This window comes from Pituophis catenifer, unplaced genomic scaffold (genome assembly GCF_029215685.1).
Source record: "Pituophis catenifer annectens isolate HBS135680 unplaced genomic scaffold, rPitCat1.0.hap2 SCAF_3, whole genome shotgun sequence".
Taxonomy (NCBI): domain Eukaryota; kingdom Metazoa; phylum Chordata; class Lepidosauria; order Squamata; family Colubridae; genus Pituophis; species Pituophis catenifer.
This window is the reverse complement of record NW_027256883.1, coordinates 159,086,463-159,109,162: the sequence shown is the minus strand read 5'-3', so window position 1 is coordinate 159,109,162 and position 22,700 is coordinate 159,086,463. Positions and strand designations below refer to the sequence as shown.

General features: G+C 38.7%; 1 protein-coding gene across 1 annotated transcript; it reads left to right on the top strand.

Moving 5' to 3' along the window:
* Nucleotides 1-10,741: 10,741 nt before the first annotated feature.
* Nucleotides 10,742-19,439, top strand: PRDX1 (peroxiredoxin 1). Its single transcript, XM_070941401.1, has 6 exons — nt 10,742-10,774; nt 12,715-12,831; nt 14,076-14,229; nt 14,900-15,022; nt 17,848-17,978; nt 18,961-19,439. The coding sequence occupies exons 2-6, from the start codon at nt 12,726-12,728 to the stop codon at nt 19,044-19,046; spliced, it is 600 nt and encodes a 199-aa protein (XP_070797502.1). The 5' UTR covers nt 10,742-10,774; nt 12,715-12,725; the 3' UTR covers nt 19,047-19,439.
* The last annotated feature ends 3,261 nt before the right edge of the window (nt 19,440-22,700 follow it).

Sequence of the window (22,700 nt, the reverse complement as noted above, 5' to 3'; positions counted from 1 at the left end):
CACCCTCCCCTCTGATTTTAATGTTTCCGTTTCCGGGTTTAAAATTTAACCGAGCATTCCTCAAGTCTTTCTGACTTTTCCAAGCCACGTGAGCTTGGAGGGCACCGTATTTCCCTTATTTTGCAAGTTACTGGCAGCAAGAAACCAATTTCATTAGACCCTGGCTGTGCAATTTATTGAAGAAAAAATCCACTTGCTTGATCATATATATATATATATATATATATGCTTTGGCATATATAAAATGGGCACGTTCGTTGTATAATACGTTTAAATGTAGTTCTGGTCACTACGATGCAAAAAAGATGCTGAGACTTTAAAAATAGATAGGAAATAGATTTACTGAAATACTAGAATTAGTAGAAACTTGCTAATTGTTTCCTGCAACATATATACATATATATATGTATATGTAAATCTGCAACATATATATATATATATATATATATATATCATATATATATATGTGTGTGTGTGTGTGTGTGTATGTATATATATATATATATATATATATATGTATATGTATATATATATATATATATATATATATATATATATATATATATATATATATGATATATGATGTCTTTGTATACCTGCATGCTGTAAATATTTGTTTCCTGTGACACTGACATATATATTATGCCCTTTGTAGTTATAACACAAACATGCCACATTGACTAATTTCCTGGACTGTTATTGGGGTCTGTTGCGAAATATCTGACATTTGTCAAACTATATGTTCCACCTTTTGATCAGAGCCTTATTTCTCCCCCTCCTGCCTAAGAACGTATCTCATCTTTGATCTGTTGAGTTCCCTCCACTCCAGAGGGCTAAATAGCAAAGTGTGAACACAAAGAAGATGATCAGGAAGAGATAACGCTAATGATGGTCATTAAGAGGCTCTACTCTGTTGGGGGAGACATACACAAACCAAATTCTGGTATTAAATATGCTACTTAGTATACTGTCTTTGGTGTAAGCCGCCCAGAGTCCTTGGAGAGTGGGCAGCATAGAAATATGAATAATAAATAAATAAATTCCAGGGAATACACAAATCAAAGATGCCAGAATTGGAGGTTTATGGCTTTCCTAAACAATATAAAAGGGGTTCACATTCCCTCTCTTGTTTGTAGTTGTTACATGCATGTATCTTGTATGTATTTGGAACAGCATGTATCTTGTATGTATTTGGAACATTTAAACTTGATCAAAATTAAATGCTATTTTATTCAAGCCTCTGTTTAAATTTCTTGTTTGAGAAGAGGCAAAATCGTATGATGAACTGTTGAGCTAGATATGTCTAGTCTATCGAAGAGAAGGGTTGATAACCCTCTCCCAAAACTTGAGGGTCTGTCACAGAGAAGGGACTGAATTATGCTCCAAAGTACCTGAGCACTGGGCAAGAAGTAATGGGTGGAAGTTGGTTAAAGAGAGATTCAACCTAGAAGTAAGGAGGAATTTTCTGACAGAACAATTAAATCAGTGTAGTAGCCTGGAATTGTGGGTCCTCCATCACTGGTGGTTTTCAAAATTAGACTGGACAATCATTTCACTGGGATGGTGTTGGAAGAAATTTCCTTCTAGGTTCTGCTCCAGGTCGGGAAACAGACACTGGAAACATGGAGACTGCTTGGAAAGATGGTTTAATGGTGGACAGGATCACATGGCTTGAGTTCCTGAACAGAAAAGGGCAGATACAGTTTTTCAGGTTTTATGCTCTCTCTGGCTTTGAACTTCCTGGGGCCCAGAAAGAGTACTCTGATTGGTTGTCAGACTCCCAGGGGGTGGGGGTCTTAGCTAGCCGATGGTCACATGTGCTTCCCAGGTCACATGTGGTGAGTTTCTGATGATATTGTGTAGAGAGCTAATCCTATCTTTGTTGGATCTTTGGCAATTCCTACTATGGCTCTGTCTGAAGGAGGTAGATCTTTGTTATGTAGAATAGACTGGCCCAAGCCTTAATGGCCCAGTGACAAAGGGTGGGGGCAGGAAGATGGGAGCTGCTTTGTCTGTAAAATATGCTTCTCCATTTCTCATCCAGGGAAATATAATATTCTGCCTTTTTCATATTTCCTAAAATATTTCACTTTTCCAGGAAAGGGGTGGGTGCTAACTTCCTACAGTCTTCTCCCTTGAGCAAAGTTGGACTAAAAAACCTCCAAGGCCCCTTCCAGCCCTTTGTTTCTGTGTTCTATGTTCTTAATTTTAAAAGTGTGGTTTTGTTTGCACAACAAAAGCATCACAAATTGGCTACCTGTAATCACATTTTAACCTAGCATGTTACGCAAACCCATCCTGTGGACTTAAAATTAGGCATGTTCCATAAACACAGCCAATTAAATTAACTAAAGTAAACTTAGCCATTGGTTAGTATGACGTATTAACATAATCACTGATTTTATAAAAATGTCCAGTCATTTTTTATTTTACAAATTATCTACTTAGGTATTTTAACAGGCAATTATGCACAGACTTAGGTTCATGACTGTGAGCGACTTAAAGTACACATCATGGTAGAGTTCTGCTATACTCAACTGAGTTCTTACAACATGCTAAATAATAAACCATAAATATTTTTAAATGAATAAAGCTTGTTAAAGTTACCAATCATCAAATGTAGAAAAACTGTCACCCTTTGGGGTCTTCAGATCTTGTAATTTACAGCTATTATTTCAACCAGCATTGGCTGATTGTTAGACAACTATAAAGAATGTGAGGTGTGGGATGGGAAGGAAAGATTCATGTGTTGCTCAGTAGCCTGGGTAGATTGCTTATTATTGTGGCTATGAATCAGACTCCAAAGAACTTCATAATTAGTGTGTTTGAATATTAGTAGCTCGGGTTGGTAGTTAGGCTGTTGGTTTGAGCTCCAAGCTTGGCAATTTGGTTGCAAATGTTTTGTCACCATTCGAGGAGACATCGTCAGTGTGTTTTGAGTTGTCTGAAAGCACTGACGATGTCTCCTTCAATGGTGATGAAATGTTTGCAACCAAATTGCCAAGCTCGGAGCTGAAACCAACAGCTTAACTTCATAATTAGTAGCTGAATTAATCTTGATCTCTCCAGTCCTCTAACTGCTACACACCAAACTGGATAGCCATTATTATTTCTGTTCAAATCTTTATGAACTGTCTGGACAATATTTTAATACTGATAATGCCTCACCACATCACTTTTCTGTTAGAACTTTCCTACCTCAGCATTCTGGAGTGGAAAGAGGAGATGGGGACAACCACATCCAGATTACCATGAACTGTTTTTCTGGAAATGGCCAAACTAGCTCAAAATGTTCAGATTAGCCCATACTGGGTTGGGAGAAATGGAGCATTCTGGGAATGGAACACAGTTTTGCATATTCTTAATCACAGGAAACATATTTATTTCATAGATCTTTATTTTGGTTTAATTTACACAATATAGTTAACACACAATAATGTGATTTGTTTATCATTATCATTGCATTTGGACTCATGTTATGCAGTCAGTTGTGGTTTATTCCGTAAATTACAGTTAAGTAAATTATTGCGTAGCATTGAGTGCATGCACCTAGCAATGTGGCAATATTTCACATACTTCTTGGCATAGTCTAGGACTAGGTGGACTTTGAAATTAATTGTTATTGATTAATGTATCTCTTTAATTTTTGCAATTTATATAATTTATATTAAAGTTAAACATTAGCCACAAAGATCAGGTAACATATTCTGTATTATATTTTAAAAATTATTTATTTCCAGAAACTTAAATATTGCAACACAATCCATAAAAAGAGTCTTGCTGATTCAGGGCAAAAGCATTTCAATTTGCTTCCAACAATATTACTTTTTTCAACTCCTGTGTATACTTCTTTGGAACTAAGAATCACTTAATGTCATACAGTATATCTTATTTTTGTGTAAACACTCCAAGAATACACTATATAGCTTGTTCAGCCTCCTGATTTGTTTAATGTTAATCCTTTTTTTTATTCTACTGATGTTTTATTAACAAGATTTTTGGTCATAATATTTCCACCATTGATTGAATTTGTATGCATATGTTTACAGAAATACTAGCAGAATCATAAAGGCAACTGGGATTTGGGCAGGTGTTGTTTGTTTCCGAAATGATTTATTATTGTACTCTCAGGCTACCATAACTGTTGCTCCATGCATTTGGCCCAAATCCATATCTCTGAAATGTAGAGAAGCAAATCCCAGTTTGCCTTTCACATCGTTATGCCTCAATAGTGTTGTATACCTGTTATGATCACAGCAAATGAGACATGACCCAGGGGAAAGAAAAGTTGAGTAGGAAAATAAATTGAAGAACAAGTAAGGAAAATTTAATACAGGAAAAATAAGTACTTCAGAGTTTTCATTCCACGCTGAACCTTAAACTAACCCCACTGATGGATGCTAAGAGCAAAATCTGATTCAAGTATCATTAAACGCATACCATAATTGTTGAATTGCATCATCTATAGGAAAATAAACCAGGCACCATATAAATACAACATGTAGAACAGTCCAATGCACACCTTCAGGAGATAGAAAAGTTCCACGAGGATGGGCTCCACCATGAGTCCAAAAGCTTGGCAGAATAAACCTCTGGTCAAATTCAAATTCAAATCTTTATTGTCAGTGCACAACACATGTACAATAAGATTGGTTGAGCTCCCTCAGTGCACCCCCCCCCCCCACACACAATACAACTCATAGTGAAGACAGAAAATTCCTAACCCAATAAATCATATTAACAAAACACCCAATCCTATTGTATGTGAATGTTACATATTGCGCAGGCCCTGCAGTCCATCATACTATGTAGTTATGATGTTATTTCTCATTCAGGAGTCTGACAGCCCACGGATAAAAACTGTTCTTCAGCCTGTTTGTGCGGTTGGCTATACTTCTATATCTCCATCCTGATGGTAGGAGGGTAAAGAAGTGGTGACCACGGTGAGAGTCATCCTTGAAAAATTTCCTCACTCTTCTAAGGTAACGAGCCATAATGATCTCATCTAGTGGTATCAGGGACAGCCCACAATGTTTTGTGCTGTGCTCACCACCCTCTGTAATGTTTTTCTATCCACGGCTGCAGGGGTGACATTCAAAATTTTTCCCTACTGGTTCTATGGGTGTGGCTTGGTAGGTTGGCAGGGGAAGGATATTGCAAAATCTAAAGGAATTTAAAGGATTCCAGTGATCCCAGTGATTGACTCAGATTGGATCCTAGTATAGAGCCATGATGGTGAACCTATGGCACGCATGCCAGGGGTGGCACGTGAGCCGTTGCCCCAGTTCAGCTTTGTCGCGCATGTGTACACATCTCCCGCCAGCCAATTGGTCTTTGGGTCTCTGTTACGCATGTGCGGGGGGGTGAGGCATGTGCAGGGGCGCATGTGCAGGCCTAGGGTGCATGCAGGGGGCACATGTGCAGGCGTGGAGATGGATGCGCATGTGTGGGGCATGTGCATGCATGGGTGGCGCATGCAGGGGCACGCACACATGCAGGGGCAGGGTGCATGTGTGGGGATGCACAAATATCTTATATGGAAACTCCCATTTTCATCACAGGTAAAGATTCCCCTCACACATATGTGCTACTCATAAAGTAGTTTGTATTGCACTTTAATATGGTTTGCTTGATTTCATCTTAGGGTCTTTCTTCACATAAATTTAATAAAGGAATTGTCTTTCTTATGCCATGTTCCTGTGATGCTACCTTAATTCTGTCCTTATCTAATGCATGAGACAAACCTAAGTCATTATTTGCTATACTGGTGTTAACAGTAGTGTTTTCTTCTTAGGCTAAGAGTACCCAATAGCAGTTCCCAGGTGTGTCAAATCTCATAGACTTCATTCCTCAGACAGTTGGTAGTACTGTCAGATAAATCATATGGGATTGGATTTACCTAGGGTCTATTAGCCACTGCAGGCTGATATAGATATTTCTTCCATCTGAGGCCCTGACACTTTTCTACACCACTCTTTCTCATAGAAAGAGCTGGGGAGCTGCTGAGTTTTCAGACTAGCATGCTCTGAAAACAGGGGAAACAGTGATTTGAAACACCTAATCCAAACAAGCCTGCTGAAGAGCTGTTCCACAACCCCCAAACCTTGATTTAATTCAAAGCTGCACAAGTCTACTAAAGTTTCAGGAAACTTGTGAATTTGGCAAGAAGATCCTAGTTCTCTTGTTTTACTGTACAGAGGCAGGAGTGGGTAAAGTCACCTATCCAAACCTATACTCTCCTAATTGTTAGCAGTTTTGTGCTCATTGGTGACACTTAGAAATAAGAGAGGATGAAAAATTCAGAGGATGAAACTAATTGCTTTGCATAACATACACTTATACAAAAGAAGAATGGCATAGTGCACAAACATGCCCAAACAAAGGCAATGAATGTCAGATAGGGATTAGTAGTAGGAATGTAATATTTTATGGTAGCATAATTTTTGGCTGGCTCAAGATCAGAAGATTGCAATTTAATTCAGCAATAGGAAAAAAAACTTTACTGTGCTACCTATTTTGGTTTCTAAACCACGTTATATAGCTTATTTATTTTTACTGACTGTATATACTTCGTGGAATGTGCATAATGGTATGCACTCTTCTGTTTATACTAAAACATAAGGCAATTTATAACAACAAATAAAAGACAAAAATCCATAGTTAAAGGTAAAGGTTCCCCTAGCACATATGTGCTAGTGTTCCAGACTCTAGGGGGCAGTGCTCATCTCCGTTTCAAAGCCAAAGAGCCAGTGCTGTCCGAAGACGTCTCCATGATTATGTGGCTGGCATGACTAAACGCCAAAGGCACACAGAAGGCTGTTACCTTCCCACCAAAGGTGGTCTCTATTTTTCTACTTGCATTTTTTTACGTCCTTTTGAACTGCTAGGTTGGCAGAAATTGGGACAAGTAACAGGAGCTCACCCCGTTACATGGCACTAGGGCAGGGGTCTGCAACCTTAAACACTCAAAGAGCCATTTGGACCCGTTTCCCACAGAAAAGAAAACACTAGAAGCCACAGAATCCTTCCTGTGCCTGACTGTTTCTTGAGCAGCCACAAAACTAGCATATGTAGTTGAATTAAATGTTCAGTTTTCTTCTGAAACTTTACTTTTCTTGGATTTATCCATGGTTGGCCTACCGGGGGTTGAAAAACTCAATAAATCGCATGCAGCAGGTATCGCACATTGGTGGTTGTGACACATATTTTAAGTGACAGGGAGCTGCAGCAGAGGGGTAAAAGAGCCACATGCGGCTCCAGAGCCGCAGGTTGCTGACCCCTGACCTAGTTGCAATGAATCTGTACATTATCAAGTTCAGATAGGCCCTATTAAAATAATTCTTGCTTCCCTTTGTAGGAAGAATTAGTTATGTAAGGAATGTATGTAATGTAAACCGCAGGTTGCTGACCCCTGCACTAGGGATTCGAACTGCTGAACTGCCGACCTTTCGATCGACAAGCTCAGCGTCTTAGCCACTGAACCATTAAAAATAAAAATTACTTAAGACATAAACTAAAATATTGGTTAAAAATTTTTTTTGTCATTTTTTTAAGTACTAGGAGAGTAGATACCCAATGTACTGGGGAGAATCTTCCATAGCCCTTTCCTACATATTCCACAGCTGAATGTATGGCTATAGCTTTATAAAAATGTATCCTGCTGATCTGATTAGTTGAGATCTTGACTTGTTTAGTTCAGCATAGTCATTATGTGACTATACTGTTGCCTAATTGTTGCATTTTACAACAAAAGTTTCAAGATACTTTTCAAATTTAAATGGGTTTAACAACTGCTGTGGAGAAGGCTGGAAAATTACTTTCACTCACAGGTTACCTCGACTTATGACTGTAAAGATAACTGGATTTCCAGTCCCAATTATTGTCATAAGTGAAGGACTACTTGTAGTTAGGTTGATTCTTAGCAATAAAGAAATTTCGTTAGCAATAAATAACTGGAAATTCTGGAAATAAACTGGTATATCATTGTCCTAGTTAATTTGTTTCACAGTCCAATTATATTTTATATTTTTCCACCTTGGAATTCTAGTCTCTATCACAAGCAGCATAAATTTGCATATTCTGTCAATTTCATATTGAACTTGATCATAATACTCATCAATGCCTCCCTCCTCTTTTGCATTAGTATCTGAAGCATACGCTTCAATAACTGTCATATCAAAGGGTTTTTGAGAAGTCTAATTGATAATAGTCACTGACTGCATGGTACCCAAATATTGTCTTTGCTATATGTTTTTCCAACTATGAAGGGAGTACCATTCCTTTGTTGATTTTCTTTTCCAAGTAGTACATAGAATGATCTTCTGACTGAAAGTGTGTAATTCTAATTTATTTCAAATCACCAGAATATAAGATGTCAGCCTGTAATTTATTTCATCCTTCAGTGCTGAGGTTTCCCATGTCCATGCTCCCACCACATAGATCATAAAATAGACATCTTTTAGACACCAGAAGTCAGATTGCTTGCTCATGTGAATTTGGCTACTATGGTTGGTTAAACAACTTAACAATTTTGCATACCATTTTAAATATTCAAGGTTAAATATAACTGCCAATTTGTACGTCTGGTGTGATCCCTGGTAGCACACTCTGCAACCTAGTGTTAGAAGAAATATCCTTCTGGGTTCAGCTCCAAGTTGGGAAAAAGACACTGGAAACATGAAGACTGCTTGGAAAGATGGTTTAATGATGGACAGGATCACATGGTTTGAGTTCCTGAACAGAAAAAGGGGCCGAGATGCAGCGAGTCCCCGGGTTTTATGCCCTCTCTGGCTTTGAACTTCCTGAGCCCCCGAAAGAGTATCCTGATTGGTTGTCAGACTCCCAGGGGGTGGGGGTCTTAGCTAGCCAAGATTACACTTGCTAGCTAGTGTAATCTTCCCAGGTGCCATGTGGTTTCTATTGCTAGATGGGTCCTATTGTGTTAGTTTCTGTTACTAGATGGGTTCTATTGTGTTGCAGATGATGGTCCATTGACAAAGATTGGAGGGAATTGAGTTTCTGCCTCTGGCCCATTGACAAAGGGTTGGGGTGGCACGAAGATGGGAGCTGCTTCATCTTTAAAACATGCTTCTCCATTTCTCATCCAGGGAAACGTAATATTCTGCCTTTTTAATATTTCCTAAAATATTTCCTTCTTCTAGGAAAGGGGTGGGTGCTAACTTCCTACACTAGGTTTGGTTATTTTAGTAAAATATGATTCAACTGAGATAAATTAGCACAATCCACTATTTTTCAATATAAAGATAGCATTATCACCTGAACTGACCAAACAAATTGCCTTGGGTCTTAAACACAGTTAATTCTCTGAGATGCTTAACTATAAACCAGGGTAAGAATACGGATGTGTAATGTCTATGGAGATTCTCAATCACCTAGGTCATGGTTGTTCCGAAAGTGCTTTCTTTCAAAAGGCATTTGGACTATCCTGTTTTGCTAGAAGTAATTTCGCTTCTCATCCAAGAAGTTTGTTCAGTTGTGACTGAATGGTGGCGAATGGAAGGATTCAGGTGACCCTGAAGGCAGAGATAAACTTCCAAGAGACCTCAACTGTTCTCAGAAAGGAGGCTAAGGACCACATGACCGCAAGGAATATAAATCCTTCCATTCTCCACCATTCAGTCTGAACTGAACAAGCTTCCTGGATGAGAAGTGAAATATCTTCTAGCAAAACAAGAAAGTCCTGTTACCTTTTGAAAGAAGGCACCTTTGGTCTTGTAGGAAGTTAGCACTCACCCCTTTCCTGGAAGAATGAAATATTTTAGGAAATATTAAAAAGGCAGAATATTATATTTCCCTGGATGAGAAATGGAGAAACAAGTTTTAAAGACAAAGCAGCTTCTTGCCTCCCCCACACACACCTTTGTTAATGGGCCATAATCTGCAACACAATAGCAACAGAAACTAACACAATGGGACCCATCTAGCAACAGAAACTCACCACATGGCACCTGGGAAGATTACATCAGCCAGCAAGGCTAGCTAAGACCCCCACCCACTGGGAGTCTGACAACCAATCAGGATACTCTTTCTGGGCTCCAGGAAGTTCAAAGCCAGAGAAAGCATAAAACCTGGGGACTCGCTGTATCTTGCCCCTTTTTCTGTTCAGGAACTCAAACCATGTGATCTTGTCCACCATTAAACCATCTTTCCAAGCAGTCTCCATATTTCCAGTGTCTTTTTCTCCACTTGGAGCTGAACTCAGAAGGATATTTCTTCCAAGAGTCTGATGTGGAATACAAATGTCTCTTTTTATTTAGAAAAAGGCCGATTCGTCATGACTTGGCATTTTTGATGTACATTGATTACACAAGGTGCTGGTGGTAATGGAGCGACATCTAATTACTTAGCAACACTTGTTATGAGCAATATTAGCAATGTTTGATATGGGCGCCAAAAGAACCATTCGGAGAAGGGGGGGGTCTTTCCTCCAAACAGGAAAAAAGCACAAAAAGCCGGCCAGACTGCCCTGAATTCTATTAATTCGTTTATCACTCCGAATTTTAAATCGGATGCTTTGCTAGACAATCAGCCAAGGCGAGCGCCGTGGAAAAAGCAAATCTGCAAAGTCATGCTGGCGCTGCAGCTCCTAGCAAAAGGGCGGGAAGAGAACGGGAAAAGGAGCCAACCGATAGGATTACCGGCTTTGCGTCACATCTATCGCGAGATTTCGGACGGTATAAAAGCAGGCAACTCGCCTTTCTTTTCGAGTTTGTACTGGTGGAGTCCGTCAGAGTCTGTTCTCGATTCTCTTTAGGTAACTGCAGCTGGGTGAGAGCCGGGGTGGCGGGAGGTTCGTTTCATAGCCGGGGCTGGATTTGTGGTACAGCTTCTCCCCAAGGAAGTTAGGGGGGGGGACAAACCTTAGTTTTCGGTGATATTTTATTGCATGTTGGAGGAGCAGGGATACTTTTTAAAAAAAAAAAATAATGAAAGCAATGTTGAGTTAGCTGGAAGTTTTTGCGTGGCTTTCTCGCAGCAGGTGCCTCGTGGCTTAACCTGGGCGGAGGCGGAAGAGAGAGAGAAAAAAATCTGGTTGAAACAACCGAAAGACGGTTTACCTGCACGGTATGGCGGGCACGGATTGCGCTGCCTCTTAGATCATTACATTAAATTGCACCTCTAAAGGTTTTGCATTTCTTGTAACGCTGTTGCGGTTGAATCAGCCGGAGGTTACAATGGGCTATTTAAACAAGGAGACCGTTAAGGCGAGTTTCTTTTGCCAGAGACGATCGGGTGCTCTGGCTAGAAGCGGACGACTCGGGCTTCTTAGAGCTCCTTGAGGGTTGCTAGGCATTTTGATCTGTTTGTGCTCTAATTTAAGATCCAGAGTGGTTTGTTTTCAATCTAGCCTGTTTCACTTGCCGGGTACGTAACGTTTCAGCAATGCGGAGGTTAGGGCGATGTGCAAATTCATTCGTTCGTGCTTGCAGTTAAGGGTAAAACGTGCTTAAAGGGTTTGCAATCTTTCCAAACTGAATTGGAGAAAAAAAATGTCATTGAACGCTTTGAAATTTGAGACATAAACTTTGCAACAGCCGTGGGATGGGGAAAGCCAATTCATAAACTAACTTCCTCTTCAAGGGTTTCAATTTTCGGTAATTACATAACGGAAAACGAAATCTATGCCCTCAGAGTAAACCCATCTGAACTTGGATTGTTTTAAGATTGCCTTTAGGACTTTTCTTTAAACTTTCTGGCTTTAATATTCAGATATTGTTTTAGAATGTAAATGGCTAGCTTGCACAAATGTGCAAAAAGCCAGAGAGGGTATAAAACCCGGGGACTCGCTGCATCTCGGCCCCTTTTTCTGTTCAGGAACTCAAACCATGTGATCCTGTCCACCATTAAACCATCTTTCCAAGCAGTCTTCATGTTTCCAGTGTCTTTTTCCCCACTTGGAGCTGAACCCAGAAGGATATTTCTTCTAACACTAGGTTGCAAATGTGGACTTTTAAAAAAAAGCTGGTTATACATTGGATTATGTCAAATTGTACTCTTAATTCCCCAGGTACTAGTATTTAAGCTAATGATTGGCCAGGAAAGAAAATGTATGTAATATATATTACATACATTTTATTTCCTGGCCAATATGTCCACACCTGAGAATTATGGGGCTTGAAGTGGTTCATTTTGAGTAAAGCTAATTTAGATTTAGTTGTGTTTTCTATACTTGGTGCAGATTATGACTTGAACATATAAATTGAATTGGTATTGTTAGGAGAATCTGCAAATACTATTTGTCTACAATGCTTAGCTTTTGCTGGGTCTCAAAATCTGTGGTAAATATGCCAGAAACTTGTTCTTGATAAGATTAGGGATTGCAAAATCTATAGTTGCATAAGATTAGCAGAAGGGTGTACTGTATAAAGAACAGTTTTGATTTTAGGTATTAAGCCAGATAAAATATGTTTGTTAGATCATACTCTCATCCCAGTTGATGGTTGATAAATGTAGAAAAAATGCTGTCCTATATTCATGAAATCTGTATTAACAAAAGCATATAATCTGTAGTTTGGGTAATTGGTAATAAGTGAATTCTAACTTGAATTATTTTTTAAAAACTTAAGACCATTTTTTAGGCCATTAAATTTCAGCTTCTAAAATTTCTGAGGTTCTGAATAGCTTGGCCATTATCAATGCTCTTTCAGGTGATACCTAGCAAAACATTTGCTAATCATTTCTCTCTCTGTTAAGTTTCAGTCACAATGTCCTCCGGAAATGCTTTCATTGGGAAACCAGCCCCAGACTTCAAAGCCACAGCAGTAATGCCAGATGGGCAATTCAAAGATATTAAACTTTCTGACTACAAAGGTAAGTCCAATAAAGCTATATATTATATATATTGTGTATATATATATAGAGAGGGGGGGGGAAGGAAAGAAGGAAAGAAAAAGATATGGTTTACTTCATCCTGTCTACTATACTTGGTCTCAAGGCTGGATTTCAGGAAAGCATCTCTGAGAGCCAATATTCTACTGCCTTTGGCAGGAAAAGCATAATCCCAAAAGCAAAACAACCCACTTCCCCTTTTACTTGATATTAATTGTGGTTGGAAGGGCTGTTCAGAGTCAAAATGCTGTGCTAATTATGACTCGGCCAAATGTTTGGCAGTGGAGAAACAAGAACCTGATGCTTCCAGGAACTAATTGAAAATGGAAGCACACTGAATAAATCCAGATTAAGTTATCTGGCAACATTGTGACCTTCAGCACATTAGTAAGAAATATGGCTTTAGATTGTTTTTGAATGTTGAGATAACAGAGAACTGAAGTGTGTGGGGAGGCACTATATTGATAACACTTGCTTTAACTTATCTTGGTCTTAAGTAGTTACTACAGCTGATAGCCAGCAGCTAAATTATGCTGGCAATTGATAAGTATGTAGCATAATTGGTTAGTGAAGGAAGAATACACTACCTTATCTGGAGTTTGATATTTTTGTGTTGAAACTTGCATGGTTTTAAGTATAGGCCGCTATTGTTTTATAGAGTTGTGTATGAAACACTCACAAATATGGCTGCTTAGTAGTAAGGAGAACTTTTGATAATTATATAGCATTCTCAGTTGTACCAGATATCTTTTGTGCTGTTTAGCAATGAGTAAATCTGCAGAGGTGCCTTAAAATTGCTCTAATATTTGAATTTTGGAATACAGGATTTGGTACTAGGAATGTGCAAAAGCATCCCATGCATGTTTTTGGATGATCTGTGGCTGACTTAAAATGCATGTTTTTGGAAGTTTTGGTCCAAATTCTGAATGGAATGAGGCTGTTTTGTTCTGATTAATACATTAATATAGAGCAGAAATTGCTCAAGGATAGTGAAAGTATAAGGACAGAACCAAAGACTTGGATGACCACTGAGTTTTGTTTCAGCCACCCCATGGCAAATCCAAAATGGTTCTGGCAGAACTTGTAGAACATTGGTTTGTTTTGGTTTCAAAACACTTTCCATTTCATACACAACCTTAGTAATTATATCTTGCTGTAACTATATCAATTTGACTATAAAAGAAATGTTTCCATGCTATTGACCACCTTTTTCAACTTTTTCCTAGGGAAATATGTTGTATTATTCTTCTATCCACTTGATTTCACCTTTGTCTGCCCAACTGAAATTATTTCATTCAGTGACCGTTCTGATGAATTCAAGAAGATAAATTGTGAGGTGATTGGTGCTTCTGTTGATTCTCACTTTTGCCATCTAGCCTGGTAAGAATCTTTGGTTTTGGGGCTTTCATCCTGTCAAAGAGCTTTTTCTGATAATGGTAGAAACCTGTATGTTTCTGTTCAAATCAAAACCTTTGAGTTTAGTGTGGTTTACACTTAATGAAAAGGTACAGTTGGAAGACATTGGTGCAAGTGAAATGAACAACTGCCCATCAGCAAGCTTTAACTTATTTCTGATGTCATTTCATGTACTAAGCAATTCATATGTAGAAGAGATAAAATCTAATCCCTACTTAATAACTTGCAAAACTGATAAGTGAAGAAGAAGCAAGTCTCTGGATAACTGTCACAAACTTATGCGGAGCTTTAAAGATTTTAGAGTCTGTTAAAACTTACACTAAATGGAGCCATTTTTTTCTGCCATCTCATAGTAACGCCAAGAAACTGTTGCGTTTTTGTGGCAATTTATATTGCACAAGGGCAGTTGGATTGCACCACCAAAAAAGTTTCCACTGTATTCCTATAATGGGAACTGACATTTGCTAATCTGCAAAAGACTCAAACTAAGGAGGATAGTTTTGGATCGCTGCCTCTTTACAATTGTTAAAGTTGCTAAAATACTTTATATTTGCACATTTGTGCTTCAGTTGTGATTGATCATTTTAAAAGTATTTATTTGGAAAACTACCAATTTCTTGAACTTTTCTTAAAGGATCAACACTCCCAAAAAGCAGGGTGGACTAGGCAGTATGCGCATTCCTCTGGTTTCTGACACAAAACGTGTAATTGCTAAGGATTATGGTGTACTAAAGGACGATGAAGGCATTTCTTACAGGTAATGTAACAATCTTCATCTGATTTGTATTCTTCAAGCAGATAACCTATTTCCCCCTTCAGATAATTTTTTTAAATTAAATTCACTAACATTGAATTGTTGGTGTGTTAACAAAGATTTTGCTGATCTTCAATAGTTCATAGTTTTAAGATATCAATGCCTATATTTAAATGCAGTCATCATTTAGTCTGTTTTCAAGGTTACATTTACCTAGTTCAGGGGTCTGCAACCTTAAACACTCAAAGAACCATTTGGACCCGTTTCCCACAGAAAAGAAAACACCGGGAGCCACAAAACCCTTCCCGTGCCTGACTGTTTCTTGAGCAGCCACAAAACTAGCATATGTAGTTGAATTAAACGTTCTGTTTTCTTCTGAAACCTTTTCTTTTCTTGGATTTATCCATGGTTGGCCTACTGGGGGTTGAAAAGCTCAATAAATCGTGTGCCGGAGGGTGTCGCACATTGGTGGCTGTGACGCATATTTTGAGTGACAGGGAGCCGCAGCAGAGGGTTGAAAGAGCCACATGCGGTTCCAGAGTCGCAGGTTACTGACCCCTGACCTAGTTGCAATGAATCTGTACATTATCAAGTTCAGATAGGCCCTACTTAAAAGAATTCTTGCTTCCCTTTGTAGGAAGAATTAGTTATGTAAGGAATATATGTAAATAAGGAATGAAAACTAATTCCTTTATAATATGAGGAAACTTTGCTCAGAGTTCTGTTTGTTTCAGCAGGAAAAAAAATAAAAACTGAAAGAATGAGTTGTAGTTTTTCCTTTAGGCATGAAAGCCAGCTAGGTGATTTGAGGCCAGTCATTCTCTTGGGATTGTGTGAAAAATGGGAGGCAAGAGCATTAAATATGTACACCACCTTGAACTGATAAAAAGTAAAGGCAGAGCAAAAATCTAATAAAACATGTTCTAATGTTTTTCATAGCTGGTTGAGTTGTAGTGACATTACTGGGTTCAATATAGCCTCTTTTTCAAATTCTTTATACACTATGTGGAACTGGAATTTACTACTTTCAAACTCAGGAGGTTATTTGCCAATTTTGATTACTTTAAAAGGGAATTAGATACATTCTCGGGATAAAGCTATGAATGCCTACTAATCCCCTTTTTACCCTATTTGAGTATATATATATATAAAAAAGCTACTGACAAGTGATAATAGGAAAAAAAGTGATATTCCAATAATTTTCAAGTAATATGTAATATATGTAAACTTGTCAAACGCTTGATAAATCTTAGATGTAAAGATACTGTTTGTCTTCTATTCAGTGGTTGTCCTGGCCAGTTTGGGAGAACAAAGCAGAATGTCTGTGATGCTTTCAGGGTGCTTTCCAATGGCCAGGCAGGGGTGGGCTAGATGGGAAGTATCAACATTGGCTCAACCCTAATAAGACTGAGTGACTGTGAATGTTAGGGTCCCTCATGTATCACCATATCTAGGATTTTTCCATCTTTCGGGATCTTTGCACATATATTGTGTGCCAGTTGTACCCTTTCCTAAATTGAGGTAGTGCTTAATGTCACTCATGCCTTAGTCACCTCCCAAGTGACTATTCCAGTATGCTGTAAATAGCATGTTTCTAAGACGAACCCCCCCCCCATCAGACAACATTCTTTCACTAGGGGGACTCATCGATGCCCATCCTCTGCATTGCAGGAACTATCAGGGATAGGCAGTTCTGCAAGTACCCTCGCCGCAGGCCATGTAGGTTTTTAAAAGTGACAACCACCACCTGGAATTGCACCTGCAAATCTACTGAGAGCAGCACAGGTTACACAACACCACTATTACCAAAGTGTATTCAAATGCACTCACTACACACACACACTCTGCTACTGTATTCTGAACTAGATGTTTTCAAATGCTTTTCGTGGGCAGCCCATTCTCTGTCATTGTGCTTGCCTTTATAGAATAGCCTCACCCCAGCCCCCTAACCCCAAGATACAGATGGTGCTGATTCTTTTGGCTTTTAGGAAAGCTGTGAAAGCCTGGCTTTTCCCCCAGGTGCGTAGGGGCCAGGATGTAAACCAGGGGTGAAATGCTCCTGGTTCAGACCGGAACGCCCAATCCGGTAACGATGGAGGCGGGTGGTTCGGAGAACCGGTAGCAAAAATCCCTGCCCGCCTCCCTCCCCAATGCCCAGCTGAGCCGCACAATCATCAGAGGCTTTTTTTTTTTAAAGCATTTTTTCTACAACCTCTTCGGCTGGAAAAAATGCTTTTAAAAGTAAAAGAAAAAAAAAAGCCTCTGCCGATCAGGCAACTCAGCTGGGATTGTCAGAGCCTTTTGAAAGCATTTTTTTACAACCTCTTCGCCGAAGAGGTTGTAGAAAAAATGGTTTTAAAAGTAAAAAAAAAAAAAATGACCATGCCCACCCAGTCACATTACCCCCCCCCCAAGCCACGCCCACAGAACCAGTAATAACAAATTTTAGATTTCACCACTGATGTAAACAGTTCTGGCACAGGGTGGTTGATGGATGAATGAATGTCAGTTTTAAATGGTTCAATGTTTGTTATTTTAAATAGTGTATTATGATTTTAATTGGTTGTCTGCCTTCTAGGGTTGGGCAGCTATACAAGTTTGATGAATAATATTAGGCAAGGTTCATTATCTCACCTATTGTTTCTTATCTAATACTATTCAAGCTAAAGAATTCTGCAAGAAGCTCATGTTTCACATAGCACATGCAGGAATGAGTGCCTTATATTTGATATTTGCTTTGAATTGTATTCTAAAAATAAATTCAGAGAAAGTTGAATTGGTGTTTGCACAACCCCTAACTTTTTTAATGACCTTTTTTTCTATTTTAGGGGCCTCTTTATCATTGATGAAAAGGGGATCTTGCGCCAGATCACAATCAATGATCTGCCTGTTGGTCGTTCAGTTGATGAGACACTCAGGCTAGTTCAAGCTTTTCAGTTTACAGACAAAAATGGAGAAGGTGAGATTAGTTGTACTTTTTAAAAATGTATTGGCCTCATAACCCCCATAATTTTTAGAATTATGTAAATTACATAGATATGAATACTTAAGAAATTTTAGCACTTTTTCCTTACATTAAAAATAGATTGCAGCTGTCACCTGGATTGTATTTTTATGATTAAGATGTAGGCTGATAAGGTTGGGTGCGTAGATATAAACTTTGTTTACGAAAGATTTATCCATTTGTGGTACAAGTTTTAGGCTAACTTTGATGGAGTGACTTCCAATGAAAAACAAAATCTTTAAAGGTTGAGGATAAGTTTATTCATTGTAAAAATATGTTGGAGTTTACATTCCCTAAAATCGGTGCAAAGTTTAGAAGCACAGAATGCCACAGGTAATTTGCATAATAAATGAAATAAATTTATTATCAGAATATCAGCTTACTGCTTGTTTTCCATGTCACTTGGAGAAGGCTCAACTTTTCTATTCCTCTCTCCTCTACCTTGGAGGAGGTTCTGAGTATTTTTAAGCATTAATATTTAGGGCCTATTAGAATTTGATCTTTCCCATCTCAAAATATCAGAAGCCCATGTTGCTGATTTTTAGCAGTTGTGATGAGAAGGGATTCTTGGTGTCTGAAGAATGGATCTGGTATTCCACATGTCCCAGTTTATGAAAAGTGTAGTGTATGAACTCAGGTGCTTGTGACTTATTCAGTAACATAATTAAATCTAAATTCTATCATACTGAATAATGGTAAGCTATGATACTTATGATATACAATCTCTAGTATTGCTAAAAATTACAGTTTATGGTCAGAATAACTCTATTAGCCCAAATTACCCTATGCAACAGGGTTTTTCCAATCAATACAATTATAATACTGTAAACTGCAATTCTTCTTTTCTGCAAGGTTGTGGGTATTGATCTAGTTATGAACATGCAACTCAGTTTTTTTTTTTAATATGACCCAATAACTTAAAATGTATTTTCTTTAGTGTGCCCAGCTGGTTGGCAACCTGGAAGTGACACTATCAAGCCAGATGTCAAGCAGAGTAAAGAGTATTTCTCCAAACAGAAATAAATATGTTGTATTTTGTACAAAAAAAAGGTGTACTGTAACATATGACAGAGCAATCTTTGCCATTTCTTATTTAAAGAGTAGCCATGTTGTGAACTGATTGGTTTACTGCCTCATTTCATAAGTCTTTTATTTTGGATCGTGTGGATCTGAATAAGGGGATTATAGAATGACGTATTTTAACTATCTAGTCTATTAACCTTGGCCAAAGTAGAGAATTTGCTCCTGGTACTCATGCACATAGCTGACAATTGTTAGCATATTAGTGACTGTCTCTGGTAAATGTGGAACAAATGGCTTTTCTTGTATTTTGTACTGTTGTTAAACTTTTATGAAAAACTGGGAAAATGTATCAATTATTCTGAAAATAAAAACATACGAACAATCCTGATACAACATAGTAGTCCTTGCTTGTTGACTGCTGATTCAGCAACTTTGAACTTGCAATGGCATTGAAAACAAAGAGTTGCAAACAATCCTTAAAGTTGCTACTGTTGCACCCTCCCAAAGTCACATGATAATGATTCAAGAGCTTGACAGTCAATGCACATTTGCAATTATTGGAGCATCCTGCAATCTCAACTGCCTTTTGTGCCCTTTGCAGCTTGTGTCTGACAAGCAAAGTCAATGGGAAAGCCGGCAGGAAGTTGCAAGTTGCTTGACTGCCTCACTTGATAACCACAGCTGAAAGTGATATAGGTAGGGCATGACCATGTGATGTCACAATTATTTTGCTGCTTAGCAACAAACTTGCCAGTCCCTCATTGCTACTGGTGAGGATTGCCTGTATGATTCTGATATGCCCGTGATGGCAAACCTATGGCACGCGTGCCAGAAGTAGCAGCCCTCTGCTGGCACGTACGCCATCGCCCCAGGTCAGATCTCCGTGGCATTTCTTTCCCTGCAAATGATGAAACAAGCTCACAAAAGAAAAATAACTTATCTCTTGCCATGCTGCCGGTGTTGGGATGCCTCACTGTCCAGCTGTTCTTCGGGTCTCTGCTGCGCATGTGCACATGCTCTTGTGCATGCCAATGCATGCACACGTTCATGCAGGCACCCTGCATGTAGACGTTTGGGCATACCCGTGCTTTTAAATTTGGGCATGTGCACACACACAGTTTGGACATTCGGTGTCTAAAAGGTTCGCCATCACTCTGATACACCGTTTTTAGATGCAATGCTCTTCCTTGCCAGTGGAGGGGGGAACAATACTTTATTAATATGTGAATATTTGCTTACTGCCTAGACCTGTCCTTTTGTTTCTCATTCAGTCATCTATCAACCATTGTCACCTTCAAGCTAATATCATTACAAAGATTATTTTACATGCACCATTTGATTGATTTAAATTTATGTGAGTTTTCTGTATACAGGCAATACACTGACTTGTGAATTGTAGGTTGGATTATTACAGTGCATTGTATACAAATGTTTCAGATTTGTGTCCAGTGTGCTGCAAGTATGACATTGAGCCTAAAGGCCTCCTTTAATCAGTGTTACATTAGCTATTCTATCACTAGCAGTTTTTGCAACCATGTATTTTGCGCAATAATAATCTAGTGAGTAGGCATTGTAACTTGGAATTCTTTAAAAAAATAATATCCTAGTACCATAATTTCAGTATCTTTTCAAGCAATTCAGGAATACAAAAAAGATGCTGGATTATCCTGTCTTCAAAAGAACTTTGAACAAGCATGTAGAATAATACCAGAATTATTTTTAAGAAGCTGCAAATGGTTTAAAAAATTATACTAAAGGCTATCTTGCACTTCAAAACAAAGATAACAAAGGCTAATCTTGTACTATATAGCGAGATTTTGATGTAATAGAATTAGAGCAAAGCAAACTTAACAAGGCTGGATTTATTTTGGGTGTCGATGTTACATCAGTTACTTTTTATTTGAGGTTATAACTGACCATGTGAAGTGCAGCAGGTTGCAATTTCAGTCTAAAGCAATCAACATTTCCCTGCTCTACAGTCAAAATAAATTCAGCATTGGCATGTATTTGCATTTTTAGAGTGATATGATTTCAGACCATAAAATCAAATTTTATTTCCATTACTGGAGCTTATCTGAGAACAATTCATAGAGAAGAACAGAGAAAAATAAACTATACGTAAAGGGAGAATTCACCATTATCTGTCCCTTTTAAAGTTTCCCCTAGTTTCATAAATACAGTTGAGAATTACATTTAAATAGCCCAAGTCTCTTATATCCCATTAATTCAACTCCAGAACAGTGAACTACCAGAAAAATAAACCTAGAAAAATCTGTGTGTCACTGATTCACCACTCAAGGCCATAATATGGTTTGTATAGTTCTAACACTGGATAACCCAGCTGTTTGTGACTCAGATACTCTAAACCATGCCTTTTGGCAATGTGGGAACCCAGCCACTTGAACCGTATTAAAAACCATGAGTAATACAGTGTGATTTAGTGTGATGTTTGAAGCCTGTTACTCATATCAGATGAAATTTTTTTGAAAGCTGTACAGATACATGATACAAGACTTGATAACTATCAAGGCAACAAAAGTTCCTGTACTAGATCAGCCTTCTATAATCTCTTTCCAAATGCAGTGGACTACAAAAATCCACAGTGGATCTGACTGCCTTAAGCAGAACAAAAGCAGCAGGTAACTTCCTTGAGCCACTCCTCCTGAGTTTGTATCTCAGTAGGAACAAAGTATTTTTGCTTACCTGATCTGACTGGCTATCACTAAGAATCTTTCTCACAAAAGATGCTACTTGTTAATCTGAGTGGAGGGGTGGGGGAGGCAGCATTGGAACAATTTTATGCTTTGTCTCAGGCAGCAAAGTACTTTGAAAACCTTAGCATCTTGCCTACTTAGTCCAGCAGAATCCAAAGGACATGTACAGAACTCTTAACAGGTGCTTTTTGGTTACAACAGCCATGCATCGCAGTGGTGGTATTCACTTACCTTCGCTACTAGTTTGCAAATGTGAGCATGTGCGCACGCTTCGCTTACATGCTCCACCTCTGCATATGTGCAAGACCTGCGCATGCACAGAGCATCAAAAAGACATGATGTCCGGGCGGGTGGGCGGAGCCTCCTGCCATCGCCACTACCAAACTGCATAGAACCGGCTGAATACCATCACTGATGATTTATGCCAGTCAGTCAGTCAGTCAGTCAATCACACCTTATGTGACTCGCTGATTTAGAAATAGAAGAAAAGTTACAATACTACAAAGTGCAATGTAGCCCGCATAATAAAAAGGCTGCTTAGTCATATGTAGCCTATTGCACTTGTCTGTGAACAATGTGTGAATTCTTCAGGCTACAAAAGTGAACAACAGTTTAGCTTGGGATCTTCCTCTATCTGGCAGAAGAAGTTGCATGTAGAATTCTTCTGTTTGACGTGGAAATGTGCTTAGAGGAGGTATTTGTATTATGGGTTCTCTGGATTCTCTCGGGATGGGATTCTCTGGAAAAATTGCAGTACAGTAGGATACTATCCCGTGATTCAGGACTCCCATCTCTGTAGGGACAAACTCTTTTAGAATAGGTGCTTTTCCCTCTGACATTGCTGATAGTAAGATCTTCAACTGCAGTGGTAGAAAGACTCCCTCGCTCCCCAAATTTGGCATTTATAATTTGAACCAATTGAAATGCTGATTTAAAATTA

Excerpts from the sequence above, each read along its gene's own strand:
- PRDX1 (XM_070941401.1), top strand. The coding sequence starts at position 12,726 with ATGTCCTCCGGAAATGCTTTCATTGGGAAACCAGCCCCAGACTTCAAA. Across the intron at positions 12,832-14,075 it reads TAAACTTTCTGACTACAAAG|GGAAATATGTTGTATTATTC; the intron begins GTAAGTCCAATA and ends ACTTTTTCCTAG. Across the intron at positions 17,979-18,960 it reads TACAGACAAAAATGGAGAAG|TGTGCCCAGCTGGTTGGCAA; the intron begins GTGAGATTAGTT and ends TATTTTCTTTAG.